Source organism: Thalassophryne amazonica, chromosome 14, assembly GCF_902500255.1.
Source record: "Thalassophryne amazonica chromosome 14, fThaAma1.1, whole genome shotgun sequence".
Taxonomy (NCBI): Eukaryota; Metazoa; Chordata; class Actinopteri; order Batrachoidiformes; family Batrachoididae; genus Thalassophryne; species Thalassophryne amazonica.
The window spans coordinates 27,382,656-27,398,174 of NC_047116.1; the positions used below are offsets into that span (position 1 = coordinate 27,382,656).

At 39.3% G+C, this 15,519-nt stretch overlaps 1 protein-coding gene across 2 annotated transcripts in view; it reads right to left on the minus strand.

Annotated features, from left to right (window-relative positions):
* Positions 1 to 9,997: 9,997 nt before the first annotated feature.
* The window catches only part of agps (alkylglycerone phosphate synthase), a 61,432-nt gene continuing 55,910 nt past the window's right edge, over positions 9,998 to 15,519 (minus strand). For both annotated transcript variants that reach the window (XM_034186525.1, XM_034186526.1), the window contains exon 20: positions 9,998 to 10,154. In XM_034186525.1, the coding sequence (XP_034042416.1) occupies positions 10,033 to 10,154 (122 nt within the window). In that variant the 3' untranslated portion in view covers positions 9,998 to 10,032. The remainder of the gene's footprint in view (positions 10,155 to 15,519) is intronic.

The following is a 15,519-nucleotide window of genomic DNA, read 5'->3' on the forward strand; positions in this document are numbered from 1 at the left end:
TGCTTGAAAAACAGAAAAAAGGGGACATTTCACACTTTTATAGTTATCTTTACAATGAAAGTATGTTAATAAATTTGTTCTAGTAGTCTATAATGACTTTTTCACCTTTTTTCAGCATCATTATATGCAAATATTGCCGTTTTGTGCTTGTCCCACACCCAGACTTTTGATCTTCAATGATAAAAATGAATGGTAAAGAAACGTTTTTTCTAATGTTTTAAAATATCACTGAATATAAAATACAACTGTTGTGATTTTTTAAACATAATGTAGTTGTCCCACACTATTGCCGTAATTTCCACCACAACATGTAACGTCCCTTTAAACAGTTTGTATGAAAGATTGTTTGGGTAGTTTCTATGGAGATAAACAGTGACATCAGAGCACATGTATACAGCGCCAAATCACAACAAACAGTTGCCCCAAGGCGCTTTATATTGTAAGGCAATGGTGTGGTGGAAATTATATTTACAAGGCCAACAGTGCCCATAGTTAAAGAATCACCCTTGTATTTGGTCCAGAGTTTAGACACAGCTGACTGTGAACAACCAACATCTTTTGCAACATTGCGTGATGATTTACCCTCTTTTAAGAGTTTGATAATCCTCTCCTTTGTTTCAATTGACATCTCTCGTTTTGGAGCCATGATTCATGTCAGTCCACTTGGTGCAAAAGCTCTCCAAGGTGTGATCACTCCTTTTTAGATGCAGACTAACGAGCAGATCTGATTTGATGCAGGTGTTAGTTTTGGGGATGAAAATTTACAGGGTGATTCCATAATTTATTCCTCAGAATTGAGTGAGTCCATATTTTTTCCCTCTGCTTGGTCTAAAAAAGTAACCATTACTGACTGCCACAATTTTTTTTTCCTGATTTCTTATAGTGTTTCTTAAAGACAGAAAGTTGCCATTTGAAATGACTTTAGTTTTGTGTCATGTCTGTGATCTGCTTTTTTTCTACAAAATTAAACAACTGAATGAACATCCTCTGAGGCCGGTGATTCCATAATTTTTGCCAGGGGTTGTAAATGTTACAACTGCCACTTGTTCTTATGATGAGAGAATTTGCATTTGCACGTGCAAAGGCTAAAACAAAGTGTTGTTCAGTAAGTAAGTATCCGAAGGCAGGGTCATGGCATTTCTGTAGCTTTTTCATGCCCAAAAACGGTTCTAACAACTGTGTTCAAAGAGAATGATCACTCATTTTACTCAAGCGAGACAGCAGAGAATAAAAAGACAGCTCTCCCTCTGGTTGACTGGGAGCGATGCTACGCCAGTTTGCGCTAAACTATAACGGCTTTCCTCTTCATGTGTCATAGGAGCTATGGTGCTGATTCACATTCTACCTCTGCTAGTGTAGTAATAGTAAATATTTTGACTTTTAATTGAATTTCAATGTCAAACGACAGGGATTTGGTCCACCCTACTTGTGAAGTATTGATGTCGATTTCAAAATGGTCTTTTACAAGATTAAGCCCTATGGTGTGCGTTTTATTCTTCTGTGTTGTAATGTATTGTCCAAACCAGCTGCTGGTAGAAACACAAAGAAGCAATAGTAAAGATCACTTTGCCGGGTTGTACATAGAAAACCTGATCGTGACAACATGCCATAACACGCAGAATTTGATTGGTTCCCGTTAAAATAGTTGTGTACCATTTATTCATGCATCTGTGACAACACATCTTTAATGGATAAATCTGCCATCTTAAAGTCTGGAAAACTAGCTTGTTGAGCTGGTTTGGGAGCAAACAATGTATTTTGTAGATGTGTTAATCAGGTAACGACCCAGGTGGTTCTTTTTTCTTTTGGTTTCTCTCATTTTGCTCAAGGGTCACAACATTAAATCTGATAGAGTTATATGTTGATTTGACTAAAGTTTCACACCAGACACTTGAACTGGGGATGCTGTTTGGGAGACAACCGCGTTAAACATTTGTGCCACCATGCTGCCCCGCAGATCATTACACCGATTGTGATTTTAGGCAATTTTACAGTTTTACATTTTACTTTGTGACATTGACAAAGGTTAAGTAGCCACTAAGTGTTTGATGAGAAGTCAAAAAGCTTTCAGTTAATTCAATTTACTGTGAAATAGCTCACAGACATGTAGCTGAATTTTTAACTGGCTGAATTTTTCCACCAGACCTCATAAGAATCATACGAACTACAAAATTTTCAACAGGCTCTTGTAGTACTGAAGTGTCCACCGGCTTTTATTTTGAAATTTACAAATTGTTATTTTCTTTAGATCCATTTCTGGAAGTTTTGTTAAGAGTATAATGTTAAAATTTTAAAACGTGCAAGTACATATTTCTGTGGCGTGGATCTGTGCTACTATACGTTGGCTATGAAGTTAACCGAAACCAAACAGGACATGGTTCAAATACTGAGTTACATTTTACTGACATAGAAGCCAAAAAATACTTTCTTATAACAATAAAAATACTGTTTCTAGCTGAACAAAATACTTAATATATAATCGAAAGAATTAATACAAAATCTTTATCCCAAAAAAAAAAAAAAAAGTTATGTGAACTTAACCAAAGCTATATCTAACCTTGGCAGTAACTAAGTTTTACAGACCTAAGAGACAGCAGACTCACCATAGGTTGCTTAAACTAAATTCATCAAAACATATGAACTTATTTTTTTGAAATTCTCCAATATTCTTAACATTTTAGTCCTGTCTCAGCTCAGACAGTGCCATATGGTAGAGGTGCAATGTATTTTCATTGTGAGAAGCCCTGCTTGCAACAACTCTATTCTCAGCTAGGAGATCAACATTTGAAGACCTAATCCTGCTGAAGGTTCCATTTCCATACCACTGCACAATGACAGTATCATTGGTTGACCTGAGCAGTGTGGTTTTTCTGTAGTGAGCAGGAACATCATTCCTGGTGATAGATATATGTTTCAGAAATAGATCTAAACTCTCATAACATGCACGTTTTCAGAAATACTGCTACAGCACCATCGTGAAGGTCTTTGTAAAAAAAAAAAAAAAAAAAAAAAAAAAAAAAAAAAAAAAAAAAAAAAAAAAAATCACAAAAAATACAGGAGATGCAGAAATCTAAATACAGTCTCATTAACTGACATGTATTTGGCAATAGAAAGATGTTTTTTTATTGAGCTAGGATGAAAATCTTTTGAGATTTTTTTTTTTTTACACAGGGCAGTATTTTTTCACACATTCAACTTCTGATATGGCTGGCTGTCTACTTTGTGATAAGCATGCTGTATTTACCAATAGATAAAAATTGATTATTTTGTGTATTAACATATGTTCATAATGTTTGTGTGAAACATCAAAATTTTACCATGAATAATTTGGAGTAGACAAGTATTAGAAGTTCTGCTTTTGGCTCCAATGTCTAAATTTTGTTGTGATTTTCAACTTTGCTTGTTTGTCATTTGGCAATGATTTTGTTAGACAAACTGTAATGGAATACCTAAAAACTGGAGTTTTAAAATTTCTAATATGGTTTGTGAGTTCCATGCAAACTTTTTGGGTGCCTATATAAATAGAAAATGTATAACAAGGCAAAATAGGTGGCACTGTCTGAAATTTTCAACTAAAAAAACAAAAACAACCCCCCCCCCCCCAAAAAAAACAAAAAAAAAAAACAGCAATTTCATGCGATTTTCACCATATATCAGTACTTCTTTTTTAAATAAAATTTTCATGACTACAGAAAGGTTATAGATCGAAAGCCAACTAGTTTCTGCTAATAATGCCACAAAAATGAAACATATCTAAAAAAATTGGTTTCCTGAGATTTTTTTTCACGCCCATGTCAGTAAAATGTAACTCAATGCTTGAAGCTTGTCACAGGAAAGTTTTAAGGGTGATTCTTTAACTACGGGCACTATTGGCCTTGTAAATGTAATTTCCCCCACACCATTGCCTCACAATATAAAGCACCTTGGGGCAACTGTTTGTTGTGATTTGGTGCTATATACATGTGCTCTGATGTCACTGTTTATCTCCATAGAAACTACCCAAACAATCTTTCATACAAACTGTTTAAAGGGACATTACAGTGTTGTGGTGGAAATTACGGCAATAGTGTGGGACAACTACATTTTGTTTAAAAAAATCACAACAGTTGTATGACATTGAATACACCAATTATGTTTTGATTATTTTACTGATATTTTATTCAGAGATATTTTAAAACATTAGAAAAAACGTTTCTTTACCATTCATTTTTATCATTGAAGATCAAAAGTCTGGGTGTGGGACAAGCACAAAAAGGCAATATTTGCATATGATGCTGAAAAAAGGTGAAAAAGTCATCATAGACTACTAGAAAAAATTTAACACACTTTCATTGTAAACTATAAAAGTGTGAAATTTCCCCTTTTTTCTGTTTTTTATACAATATGATCAAAGGACATAAGTGCCCGTAGTCTAAGAATCACCCTTAAAGGCATCTTTCCTGTACCATTAAATTATGTGAATTACCAATATGCTAAATATATTCTTTTGGGGCAATCTTGTGCTTCTTGCAGTTCTTCCATTTTCTAGATTGTTTATGGCAAGTTAAACAGCAAATGTCCAATGTTTCTGTTGAGACTAAACAGTAATAATGAAAAAAGTGCTGCTACCTGATTCTGGTGGTACAGTGCTGACCTCATGTGGATAAAATAATCTCTGCACAAACTGTGTGCAAGCAGATCCAAGTAATAGATATTACTATATAACACATCGAATCAAACAAAAATACAAACTGCCAGAAGGTGAATCATGAAGAGACATCATGTGAAACTCATCCAGAACCTAAACAATCACACTGGGTCTGCAGCATCTGTTAGTGCAGAAGCGGGTACGGCTGAGCTGACGTCAGCAGGTAGCATGTGGGCGGTTGTGTGGGTGAAGATGAATCCCAAATGAGTCTGAAAGGAAGCAACAACTCACTCAATTCATCTCCTCTGAGCTGGATTACTAGATCAGATTGGTACAGTTGGATTCTAAACCCGCCGAGGCTCCTATGGGTCCTTAGAATAATCAAATTAGCAATCCACACCTGACTAAAGATGTTAAACATTCTCTGTTCTTCCAAATTTGAGAATGTTTTTGAGCCTTAAGAACTCATTGAAAAAGGGCAACATTTACCCTAATCTGAATTCTCAACCCTAACCTCGACCTCGTCTTGTGGCAAGGTATAACTGATTTGGTTGCGAGGTTGGTCACCATCAGTGAAGACCTTGTGGATTTTTCAAATACACTAGATTTCAGGCAAAAACATGACAGACATCAAACATTGAACCTGTGAGGATTTACTGGAGGTGCCCATGTCAACCAAGTTTCACCTTAATCACAAAGTCTGTTTTGCCATCTCATACACAAGGCTTACAAACACTGTGTTGCCTAGTGGCCGAAACTGGAATTGAAACACACCCAATGATTAACTCTTACCGAGTACATAAGTTTACCATGACACATGAATTGGTTAAGTATCCTGCACGTATCCCCCCCCCCCCCCCACACACACACACAGTCAAACAACTTCTAAAAGGTCCTCTGCCTTTGAGACACCAGGTCTGCAACCATGCACAGATAACGCACATTACCACATCCACCATATCATGGAACTTACCTGGGCTCTAGATGACAACCAAGCAAATGGCCCATACACAATTTTTCAATCTATCCTTTAGCCATCTGAAACATGGGCACCCTTTGGAATCAGTGTACTGGATCACGTCCAGAGAGGTAGACATGGCCAAACTGTCAGAGGCAATGTTGCATCACTATGCAAGTGATGCACCTCATCAGTCTCCCCAAGTAACCACTCATCTGATAACTCCAATGATATCCATAGAATTTTTTTCAGAGACCTTATTCTGCAGCAGGGGTGGTGGCCAAGTGGTTAATGTGCTTGGTTTCAGTTCAGAAGGCTCCGGGTTCAAATCCCACCCCTGCCACATTTCTCCGTGTAATGTGGAGTTGCATCAGGAAGGGCATTCGGCGTAAAACCTGTGCCAATTCAACATGCAGAACCACCTTGGATTTGCTATGGCGACCCCGAGTGCAAACAAGGGAGCAGCCGAAGGGACTTACTTACCTTATTCTGAAGACATCTACTTGTCACTTTAGGTCACCTTAGCAAAGTCTCACAGCGGTAAGTTCAGCATTGGAGGTAAACTAAAATAGAGGGGATTAATCAAATGCTTCAGCTTGAGATGCATGAAAACATATGATATACATATCATATCGGGACCATATGCCACACAGGCTAGCTAGACCTTTGAGGAGGTGTGTGCACTCACTTTCCAAATAGTCACCATAAATGGAAGCCAAGGCGTCAAACTGCCTCATCACTACGGTTAAAAGACCATTAAACACACATGGAAAAGACCCCTATTGATCTTGGCGCTACAATAAGATGTCAAACATCCAAGTCCTCCAGAGGATCTTCAGAAGATATGGAGATCAGTACCTTGGAAATGGTACCATTTGACATTTATTAAAAATAAGAACATTTTAGGCAGATTTATCAAGCAAGTAAGTAGGACTAGAGACCAAATGATGAAAAGGGAGCAGTCTCTGAATGACAGAACATTCATTCACCATATAAATGGGTGATTCTTAGACTACGGGCACTTATGTCCTTTGATCATATTGTATGAAAAACAGAAAAAAGGGGAAATTTCACACTTTTATAGTTATCTTTACAATGAAAGTGTGTTAAGAAATTTGTTCTAGTAGTCTATGATGACTTTCACCTTTTTTCAGCATCATTATATGCAAATATTGCTGTTTTGTGCTTGTCCCACACCCAGACTTTTGATCTTCAATGATAAAAATGAATGGTAAAGAAACATTTTTTTTTCTAATGTTTTAAAATATCTCTGAATAAAATATCAGTAAAATAATCAAAACATAATTGGGGTATTCAATGTCATACAACTGTTGTGATTTTTTTTTAAACAAAATGTAGTTGTCCCACACTATTGCCGTAATTTCCATCACAACACTGTAATGTCTCTTTAAATAGTTTGTATGAAAGATTGTTTGGGTAGTTTCTATGGAGATAAACAGTGACATCAGAGCACATGTATATAGCGCCAAATCACAAACATTTGCCGCAAGGCGCTTTATATTGTAAGGCAATAGTGTAGTGGAAATTACATTTACAAGGTCAATAGTGCCCGTAGTTAAAGAATCACCCAAATACTAATTGTTTCAAGTTGCATCATAAATCTCAATCATCTTCAACTGCTTACCCCAATTAAGGGTCACAGGGGGGATGGAGCGTATCCCAGTAGTCATAGGGCGCGAGGCAGGGTACACCCTGAGCAGGACACCAGTCTGTCGCAGGGCCATATATAGACAAATACATTCACACCCGCACAGCCACCTACAGACAATTTAAAGTTTCCATCCCACCTAACCTGCATGTCTTTGGATGAATGCGGAAGCTGGAACACCCGGAGGGAACCCACGCAAACACGGGGAGAACATGCAAACTCCACAAAGAAAGACCACAGGTGGGAATCAATCACGACCTTCTTGCTGTGAGGCAACAGTGCTAACCACTAAGCCACCACGCTGCAGCATCACGAGTCTCCCAGAAGATAATTTTTTGACAGTGTGCGTAACCTCCAGGTTCGTTCTGTCACATCACCAAAAATTAAGAGTGTAAACTGTGACGCTTTGCATTGTACTGGATTATTTCTGCAAATAGAACAGTTTTACTGACTACACTAAAACATTTTATTGGGGTCAAATATCAAAACACAGATTCACAACCATTTTTAAGAATGAGATCAAACACACATTTGGGGGTCACCAAGTGTAAAATCAAGTCTTGTGCTTAAGTGATTAACAAGATCTCAAATTAGTTTTAAAAACTATGTTCTGCTAAATAACACCAAGTTTGGGGAATGTATAACCACTGAAATACAAGATAACATCCATGGACAGGCAGAACATTCAGTTGTGCAGTTCCAGAACATTGAATATAAACTAAATGAAACCAACAACTGTACATTTTAGTTTGGTTTATTACACAAACAGCACTGACAAAATGTACTTGGATGTTACATTATTAAGAAAGTTGGAAAATAAAGGTACATCCAGAACATTAAAAAGCTCTCATGGGTTTTTGACACGAAAGACAATGTATGAAAGTGTTCGGACAACATCGTGCAAAAAATACCAGGAATTAATCATATCAACATGTGTGCGACTATCAGGACAAGGTGGCACAGAAAAAAAAAAAGTCTGAAAGAAATAACATTTCATCGCTCTCTGAATGGATCAGAGTTCATACAGGCTCTTCAGGAAACAGCCCACTGCTTCATGCTGCTTCCTCATCAGTCAACAGTTCAGGTCCAGTAACAACAAATAGTAGCACTAAAGAAGTATCTCAAAAACATACACAATAAAAGGTGAAAAGTGTTTGTGGAGCAACATCAATATGAGAAAGTATGAAACTGTGTTGAATAAAGTTTTCCAGTCTGTAACAGTTACAGGAACAGTCAAATATTTCACAGAGCAAGAAGATAACTGTCAATGGAAGAAAAAGGTAGGGGAAAAAAAACTCAAAAAGAGCTGTGCAAGAAGGTGGCAGCTCCACACATATGGAAAGAATGAGCTGAAACCATTATTTAGTTCTGCAATCAGTTAAAACAGTTTCAAGTCATTTATCAGTGTAAAATCAAGATTTTATGGTTGCTGCTTTTCCACAGAATTAAAAATGTTTGATTTTTGAGTGTCTGATTAAAGGAGAAGTGACATTTTTTCAAGTTAGGCCTGTAATACCTCAGTGGGCACCAGTGCCAGATGATGGTTAAAAGGCTAAGGCAAGCATCCAAGTGTACAACTCTATCAACTTATGTTTATATACAATAAGTGGGTTAAACATCCATTGGTTTACTTGCCTCTCCACACTACCAGACACTGCTGACATTTAAACTGATTCAGTGGCAACAAGATATTTATTCAGTTTTAAGCTAGCTCTATGGTTAGCCAGTTAACAGTGTTTGTGTTCTAAATCAATAACAGCATATTTTAATTTCATTTCTGACCCACATCAGATCCAAAGAACACCTCCCAAAATACCTAAAGATAGAGTCTAGGTTGAAATTCAGAGCGCCTCCTTTAAAACATTTGCAATATGTGGTTGGCGATTTACAGCCTGAATGATTAATAGTTAGTTGCAGCCTGGGGCAGGATGCGTTTATGGTTTGTCTGCGATGAACAGGTGAGCAATGAGTCTTTGGTACAATGCAAGCACCAGGGTCCAAGGACTGTCACACTGAAGCAGGTGTAATTTCAACACAATGGCTTTTCTCCACAATTACAACTTCTCAACAAACGTAACAAACATCTGAAGAGGATTTATGATTTAAAAAGAAAAAAAAATCCTAAATACATTTTGCGGTTGTCCCGACGTAATTAGTACTTTTATATTAGTGAGTTAGAAGTGAGGATTTGTCCACATTTTTTAATGCCTGGTAAGTAGACACACACATCAGATATATAACAACTCTTGTGGCAACAGGTCAGCACAACACCGTGAGGGTGTGACAAAAATAGGAGGAGACGCTGTAGACAGGAAAAGTGGAATGCTTTAAAAAGGCACCGCACTTTAAAGATCATCTCCACCTCACCGCAAAGGAAGTGAGAGGCAGAGGCACGCACACACAAGGAAGGACAAAACACACAATTTGGTGAGAATGTGCAAGAACTTGAACTGGGAGAAAATCAAACTAATCAAGGATATATTAAATTGTGACATGTTTTGCTGTGGCGGAAACAATCTATAAAAAGATGAATCTACGCGTCAGAATTCAAAGATGAGCATCAACAGAAATGATTGTTGCTGCGTATTAAGTGCAATTATATGGGGGGGGGGGGGGGGGGGGGAGAGCAACATTTTCAACAGATGGCACCAACAGACAAGATACGTGTGCGTGTTACGTTCATGTCTAGTAACTATTAATCCAAATTCACACAATGCCTTTAGTTTTGTTTTTGTTTTGTTTTTTTAAGTTGAACTAAAGCTGGGCAAAACCGAGATATTAGAGGAGATTGCGGTTGCCAAAGATGTTTTGGGGGTCCACGTACTCCTTGACAGACTTGAGCATCCCCAAGCCGACGCTGGAGACGACGTCCCTCATCCACTCTTTCCGAAGTTTCCCCACTGAATGACAGAGAGAACAAATAAATATATAAGTGAAGTGGAGGAAGAAGAGTGAGGTTGGCGGGGTGTGGGGGGGGGTGTGGAGTGGAATCGGCACGGCTGATTGCTCAGCAGGCTGCTGGGAGCCAATCAATCTTGTGAGAGTGAGTGAATAAACAGAGGGTGATAAATGCTTTTATTCAGAGAGGAGAAATGTTTTGCATGGCATGATTTATGGAGCTCAGCAGACTATCAAACTCATTAGGCTCCGTGTGTTCCCAGAGGAGGGGCCGGCTGGCGGCTGGAGCGGCCCGTCCACGGCTCCCTCACTCCTTTCTGTCGCACGCTGAGCTGCCACTCCTCTCAGATTCCCTCCCTTGTGCTTATGGGTGTTTGCGGGTTTGTTTGTTTGCTGCACATGTAAGCGCGCACCTCCAGCTGACCGTTTGTCCTGAGCATGGCTCTGTGATCTCACACTGTGACCCGCAGCCGACCGAAGGCCTCCGTCACCGGGAGATTGGCTTACAGCCACTCTTTAACCCCCTCCAACCTGAGGAGCAAGCACGACGGTGGCACAGAGCCTAGGGTGCCCATCGCTTTGCCAGCTGTCCCGTCTGACACACTTCACAGCGTCTGTGCCCGACAGGTTCTTAGCAGAGCTTCTGGACTCAGCCAGAGGTCTAAAGACAACAAAAGTCTATTTCCTACATGTTAACAACACAGAACTTTAAGTGGGAACGCAAAGTGTGAAACAAAAAGTTTGTGCTTTTGCATTTCAGATATTTTCAAAACAGATATGACACAAATCATAGCCAAAGGATTTATTTTAAAGTCCGATATCTGAAATCCTGAAGAATCAATGTGACTTTTAAAACAGAACACAGCAAGCTATTGTAAAACTTTCAGACAACTTACTCATTCCTTTTCTGTACTTGTTCCACTTAAGCGTAGAGAACCTGCAGTACTCTGCAAAAGCTTTAGGCAAACTTTATATCCCTAAAACAAACAATAAGACTGCTAAATAGCTGAACAAGCAACATGTTTTTAACTTGGCAAAATGCACAATTTATTTTCGGCCTTCTACTCAAATTTTAGTTGTTTTCCGTCAGAGTTTCATGAGCATTTTATTAATGTGCTGATCATCTGCAACCGTTTTTGTGCCCAAATTTATGGGCACAGTAGCAAAAACAGGCAGAATATTTTATAACCGTGAGTGTATACACACTGTAAGGACTGCCGTTGTAGTCAGATTTTAAGTAATAAGTAATGATTGAAAAATGAACTAACCAACATATCAGCAACAGGACTCATCTAATTCAGGTTATCTACCTGTGTGATTTGTTTTTTCTTTTTTTTTTAAACAGTGTATTTATGTTTTTCCATGGTGGATGTAAATGAAACACTGCAACAAGAGGGACAGAAACGCATCTATCAGGTATGTCTTTTTTCCAAAGAATCTTTTAAAAGTCCACAAAGACTTAATTGTGTTTTCAAATAGAGAGAAAGCTTCAGAGCACAGCAATGATCGCTGCTCCGTCCCCTCACAGGGAAGCACAGGAGAGGTCTCTGGATGTGCCGGAAAAACAAATTCTCATCTGTGGTTAGACAGCACTGGCAGCTATCAACACACATCATTTTCAAACATGTACACATCACATCTGAGAGTATAGACTTCAGTGCAGTTTTTTTTTTTTAAACCATCTGAAATCTGACAATGAAACATCCACCAATAATGTAGATGTTACCTGAGACAGTACTGAAAGTAAAGTTCAATGTGAATGCACAATTTGGTTTGGCCGTCACACTGCATCATATTTGAACCGTTAGTAGATTTGAGAATCAAGTGTAGAACAGGTGGTGCTCGCAGAGTGAACACAGCGTAATCGCATCAGATTCGATACAGAGGTGTAAAAATATGGAGGCGTTACGATGGGAGCGTTTATGCTCCTCCCTCCACGTGGCTGTGGACACGCCCCTTGGTGCAGCGCTAGCAGGTGTTAAAGGGGTCATGCTGTGGGGGGAGGAGGCGGCTCTGGTGTGTTACAGCACAATCTTATCAGAGCTCGAGTGCAGCCAGAGAAGCCAGATGGGGGATCTGCCACTGGGCTGTCTGACAAAACGGGGCCGACAGCGTGGTCACCAGGGACCCCGATACCACGTCCAGATGGTGACACAGGGACAGGTCATTCAGCCAATCAGTAACTACCCAATAACTTAAAAAAGAGAAAAAAAAACCCCACCTCTCTCCCTCCCTCTTCTCAGCAAAAGGAGAAAACAGAAGGTGCTGGGACTGCATCATTGCCTCCATCACGGTGATAATTTACACATCTATCTTGTCACAGTCTCTCTTTTTTCTTGCTGTTGCAATCAATCTCAGCAGGCTTTCTCTGCGCAGCTGAGACACGCAAAGAAGAGAAGGTAGTTATTTTAGAATTGATAGATTTGTAAAAAAAAAAAAAACAAACAAAAAAAAAAACCCAAACATCTTTCAGGTGAGATATTTCTCTTGGGTAAAGGAGCTGGGAAGTGTGGGGGTGCAGGGAGCCGTGGCTCCTGACAAAGTCAGAGCGCTTCACTAAATCATCTGTCTCCTAAGTGCGCTGACCGGTGAGGAGGCGCGCTCCGCGGAGTTCGTTAACGTGGAGCCCTGAAAAGCCACAAAGTGAGGATGGCAAGCGCCACAACGCAGCCCTTCATACGCAGAGGTTTGAGGGGCGGAGCCTCAGACTCGCTGCTCCCTCGCTCTTTTTGACAAATGGGGGTCAGGACATGAGAGACGGGCCGCGGTAGCGGCTCTGTGTTCCTTTGATATGGCAGAGGTGGAGCAGCAGCTGAAAGGACACGCTGCAGGTTTGATAGACGCATCAGTCTCACAGTGATGGATGTTCAACAACTCCTCACCACTGTGACCTAGTTAAAGAGGACATTTCTTACCATGTTCAGCCAGTAATCACACACATAACAAGAGAGGCCCTCAGAGCGCATACCTCCACAAAGAGTTAAAAAAAAATAAAATAAAATACAAAAACAATAAATCTCAATGTTTTAAAAATAAACATTTCTTGCATGTACTTTTTTGGGGGGAGGGTGGTTTAAAGAAATATCAATGGTTCCAACAAAGCACCTTGTCTTGCAGTGATCCTTGGAGTACTGTGCAAACACTTCCAGTCTGACAGCAATACTTAAGAGTACACTAAGTATGTAATAAGCATTATTACACTAATGCAGTAGTAAGCATGAACTAACAGTGAATTAACTTTTAACTGTGTTTAGTCACCATCAAGGGCGCTTATGTTAAAGGCATTAATTATACTGAATACCATTCATAAATTATTATAGTACCTTCTTTAACAAAATAGATAAAATTCTCTTAGAAATTACTTTAAGAATACAACAGCTAGGGATTTTAAATTTCATCTTGTACTGGCATACCAATTAGAACCCCCCCCCCCCCCCCCCCCAAAAAAAATGCTGTCAACATTCACACTTTAATATTTTTAATCTCCTGGCTCAAACTCAGTCCTGCCCAGTTTGAGCCTTACAGGCAACACTTTGCCCACACTTTGTTTGCTTTGGCCCGTTTTGCTAATTAACAAGTTCTTTGCAAATTAATACATTACTGTTAAGCATATTAAAGAGTTCAAGCATTTAGAATATACATCTTTTATAAAGGAGAACGTAAATGTGTGTAAATTCACATAAGGTTAACGTTTGCTTCTTCATTTATGTATTTTTTTGGCTCATGGGTCTCGAAACAGATCAGAACTCATTTGAGCACAACTGTGTCTCCTTACACTTTCATCTGAATACATCCATCTCAAAACATTAGAGACTCCAGCAGCTCTGCCCCAAAATATCACAACTAACATTCTCACAGACTTTTGTGGAAATTAGTTTAGTACATGAATTGTCATGCTAATAATGGCTGGGGGGGAGGGGGGCGTTTAACAGATGCAGGTGAAAGCTGACGCTCCTGTGAATGCAATAAAACCTGCTAAGTGTAAAAAAAAAAACAACCAACAACAACAAAAAAAAAACACCAATTGTGTGTTGAATATTATATTGATGTGAGAAAAGATGCACAGACTCCCTCACCGATGCCCAATCAGCACAAGCTTGACCTGCTGCAAATACAAGAGCACAAAAATGTATATTTCCTCCGGTGGCCTCCCACCTCACCATCCTTGACTACATCTGTTTTGTTTGATACACAAAACCCAGTGAAACTAGCTCCATTTGTCAAGCACTGATTGTGGGCAGACAAACCAGTCTGTCTGCGCCCAGATAGCGAGCACCGCTGTTATTAATCACAATTACAGAGTGGGCCTTGCACACAGGAGCTGCATCAATACCCCCCCCCCCCCAAGTCACCTCCCCATGCTGCTCAGGGTGGACGGGCCAATGTTTGGAGGTCAGTGTACAGCCGGCGATAATGGCAGCATTATTTGCCCTGCACCACCGCCTCCTTTTTATTAGCAATCTTAATTTTGAACCCGTCCCCACCTTCAGGAAAAATTGTGATTTAATATCGCAGCTGATTCACTGCATACTGTTTTTGACAGGTGTGATAAATAGCCTGAAGTGATGTATGAAAACAGCGAGGCGGATGGCAATATAGATAAGGCAGCCATTTCGCTTAGCCCTGATTGGGCCCACAGAGATGTTTTGCCACCCGCCTCTGCTCACGTTTCATTTGGTCACTGCTGAAATGAACAAATGGCAGAGTCGGAGCCATTTATCTGAGCTGCAGGAACACACTTTAGACATGAGAGGAAGAAATGAAAGACCTCCTTCCAAATGCACACTTACAGCACAACCGGGCGCGCTGACTCGCATGGAGCTGCCCAACGACAGAGTGGCACCCCGTCTACCAGAGTTAGTAAAATATACACGGTATGTGCTAAAGTTATTACCAGTGGTGGGCACAGTTTAGCTACTCTGCTAACAACTAATTAGCAAAGCTAACTTTTCTGTTAGCAGATTAGCTTCAACTCTTAGACAATCAACTTCCACTAATTCAGTTAGTAGCAGTAGTTAGTAGTAACTACATCAGCTAACATCCATCTGAATAAATGTAAACAGTTAATGATCGAAAACATTTGCAAACTCTTAAAAAAAAAAACAAAAAAACACAACAACAACAAAAGAAAAACATACGTTTGTTCTTGTTAGAACTAATTCAATAAGTGAAACTGACACTTTGAGGAGACGGAGGAGCAAGAGATCAAGCCAGAGTAAATGCATTAATTGATTATTAAAGTTACGTTCCGTGTGTATTTATATTTCTTAATATTGCTTACTTCCAAACTATGCATAAACTGTATATTGAATGAAAACTAGTTTAATTTAATGAAAACAAAACTTAAACGTGTTCATTCATGTACAT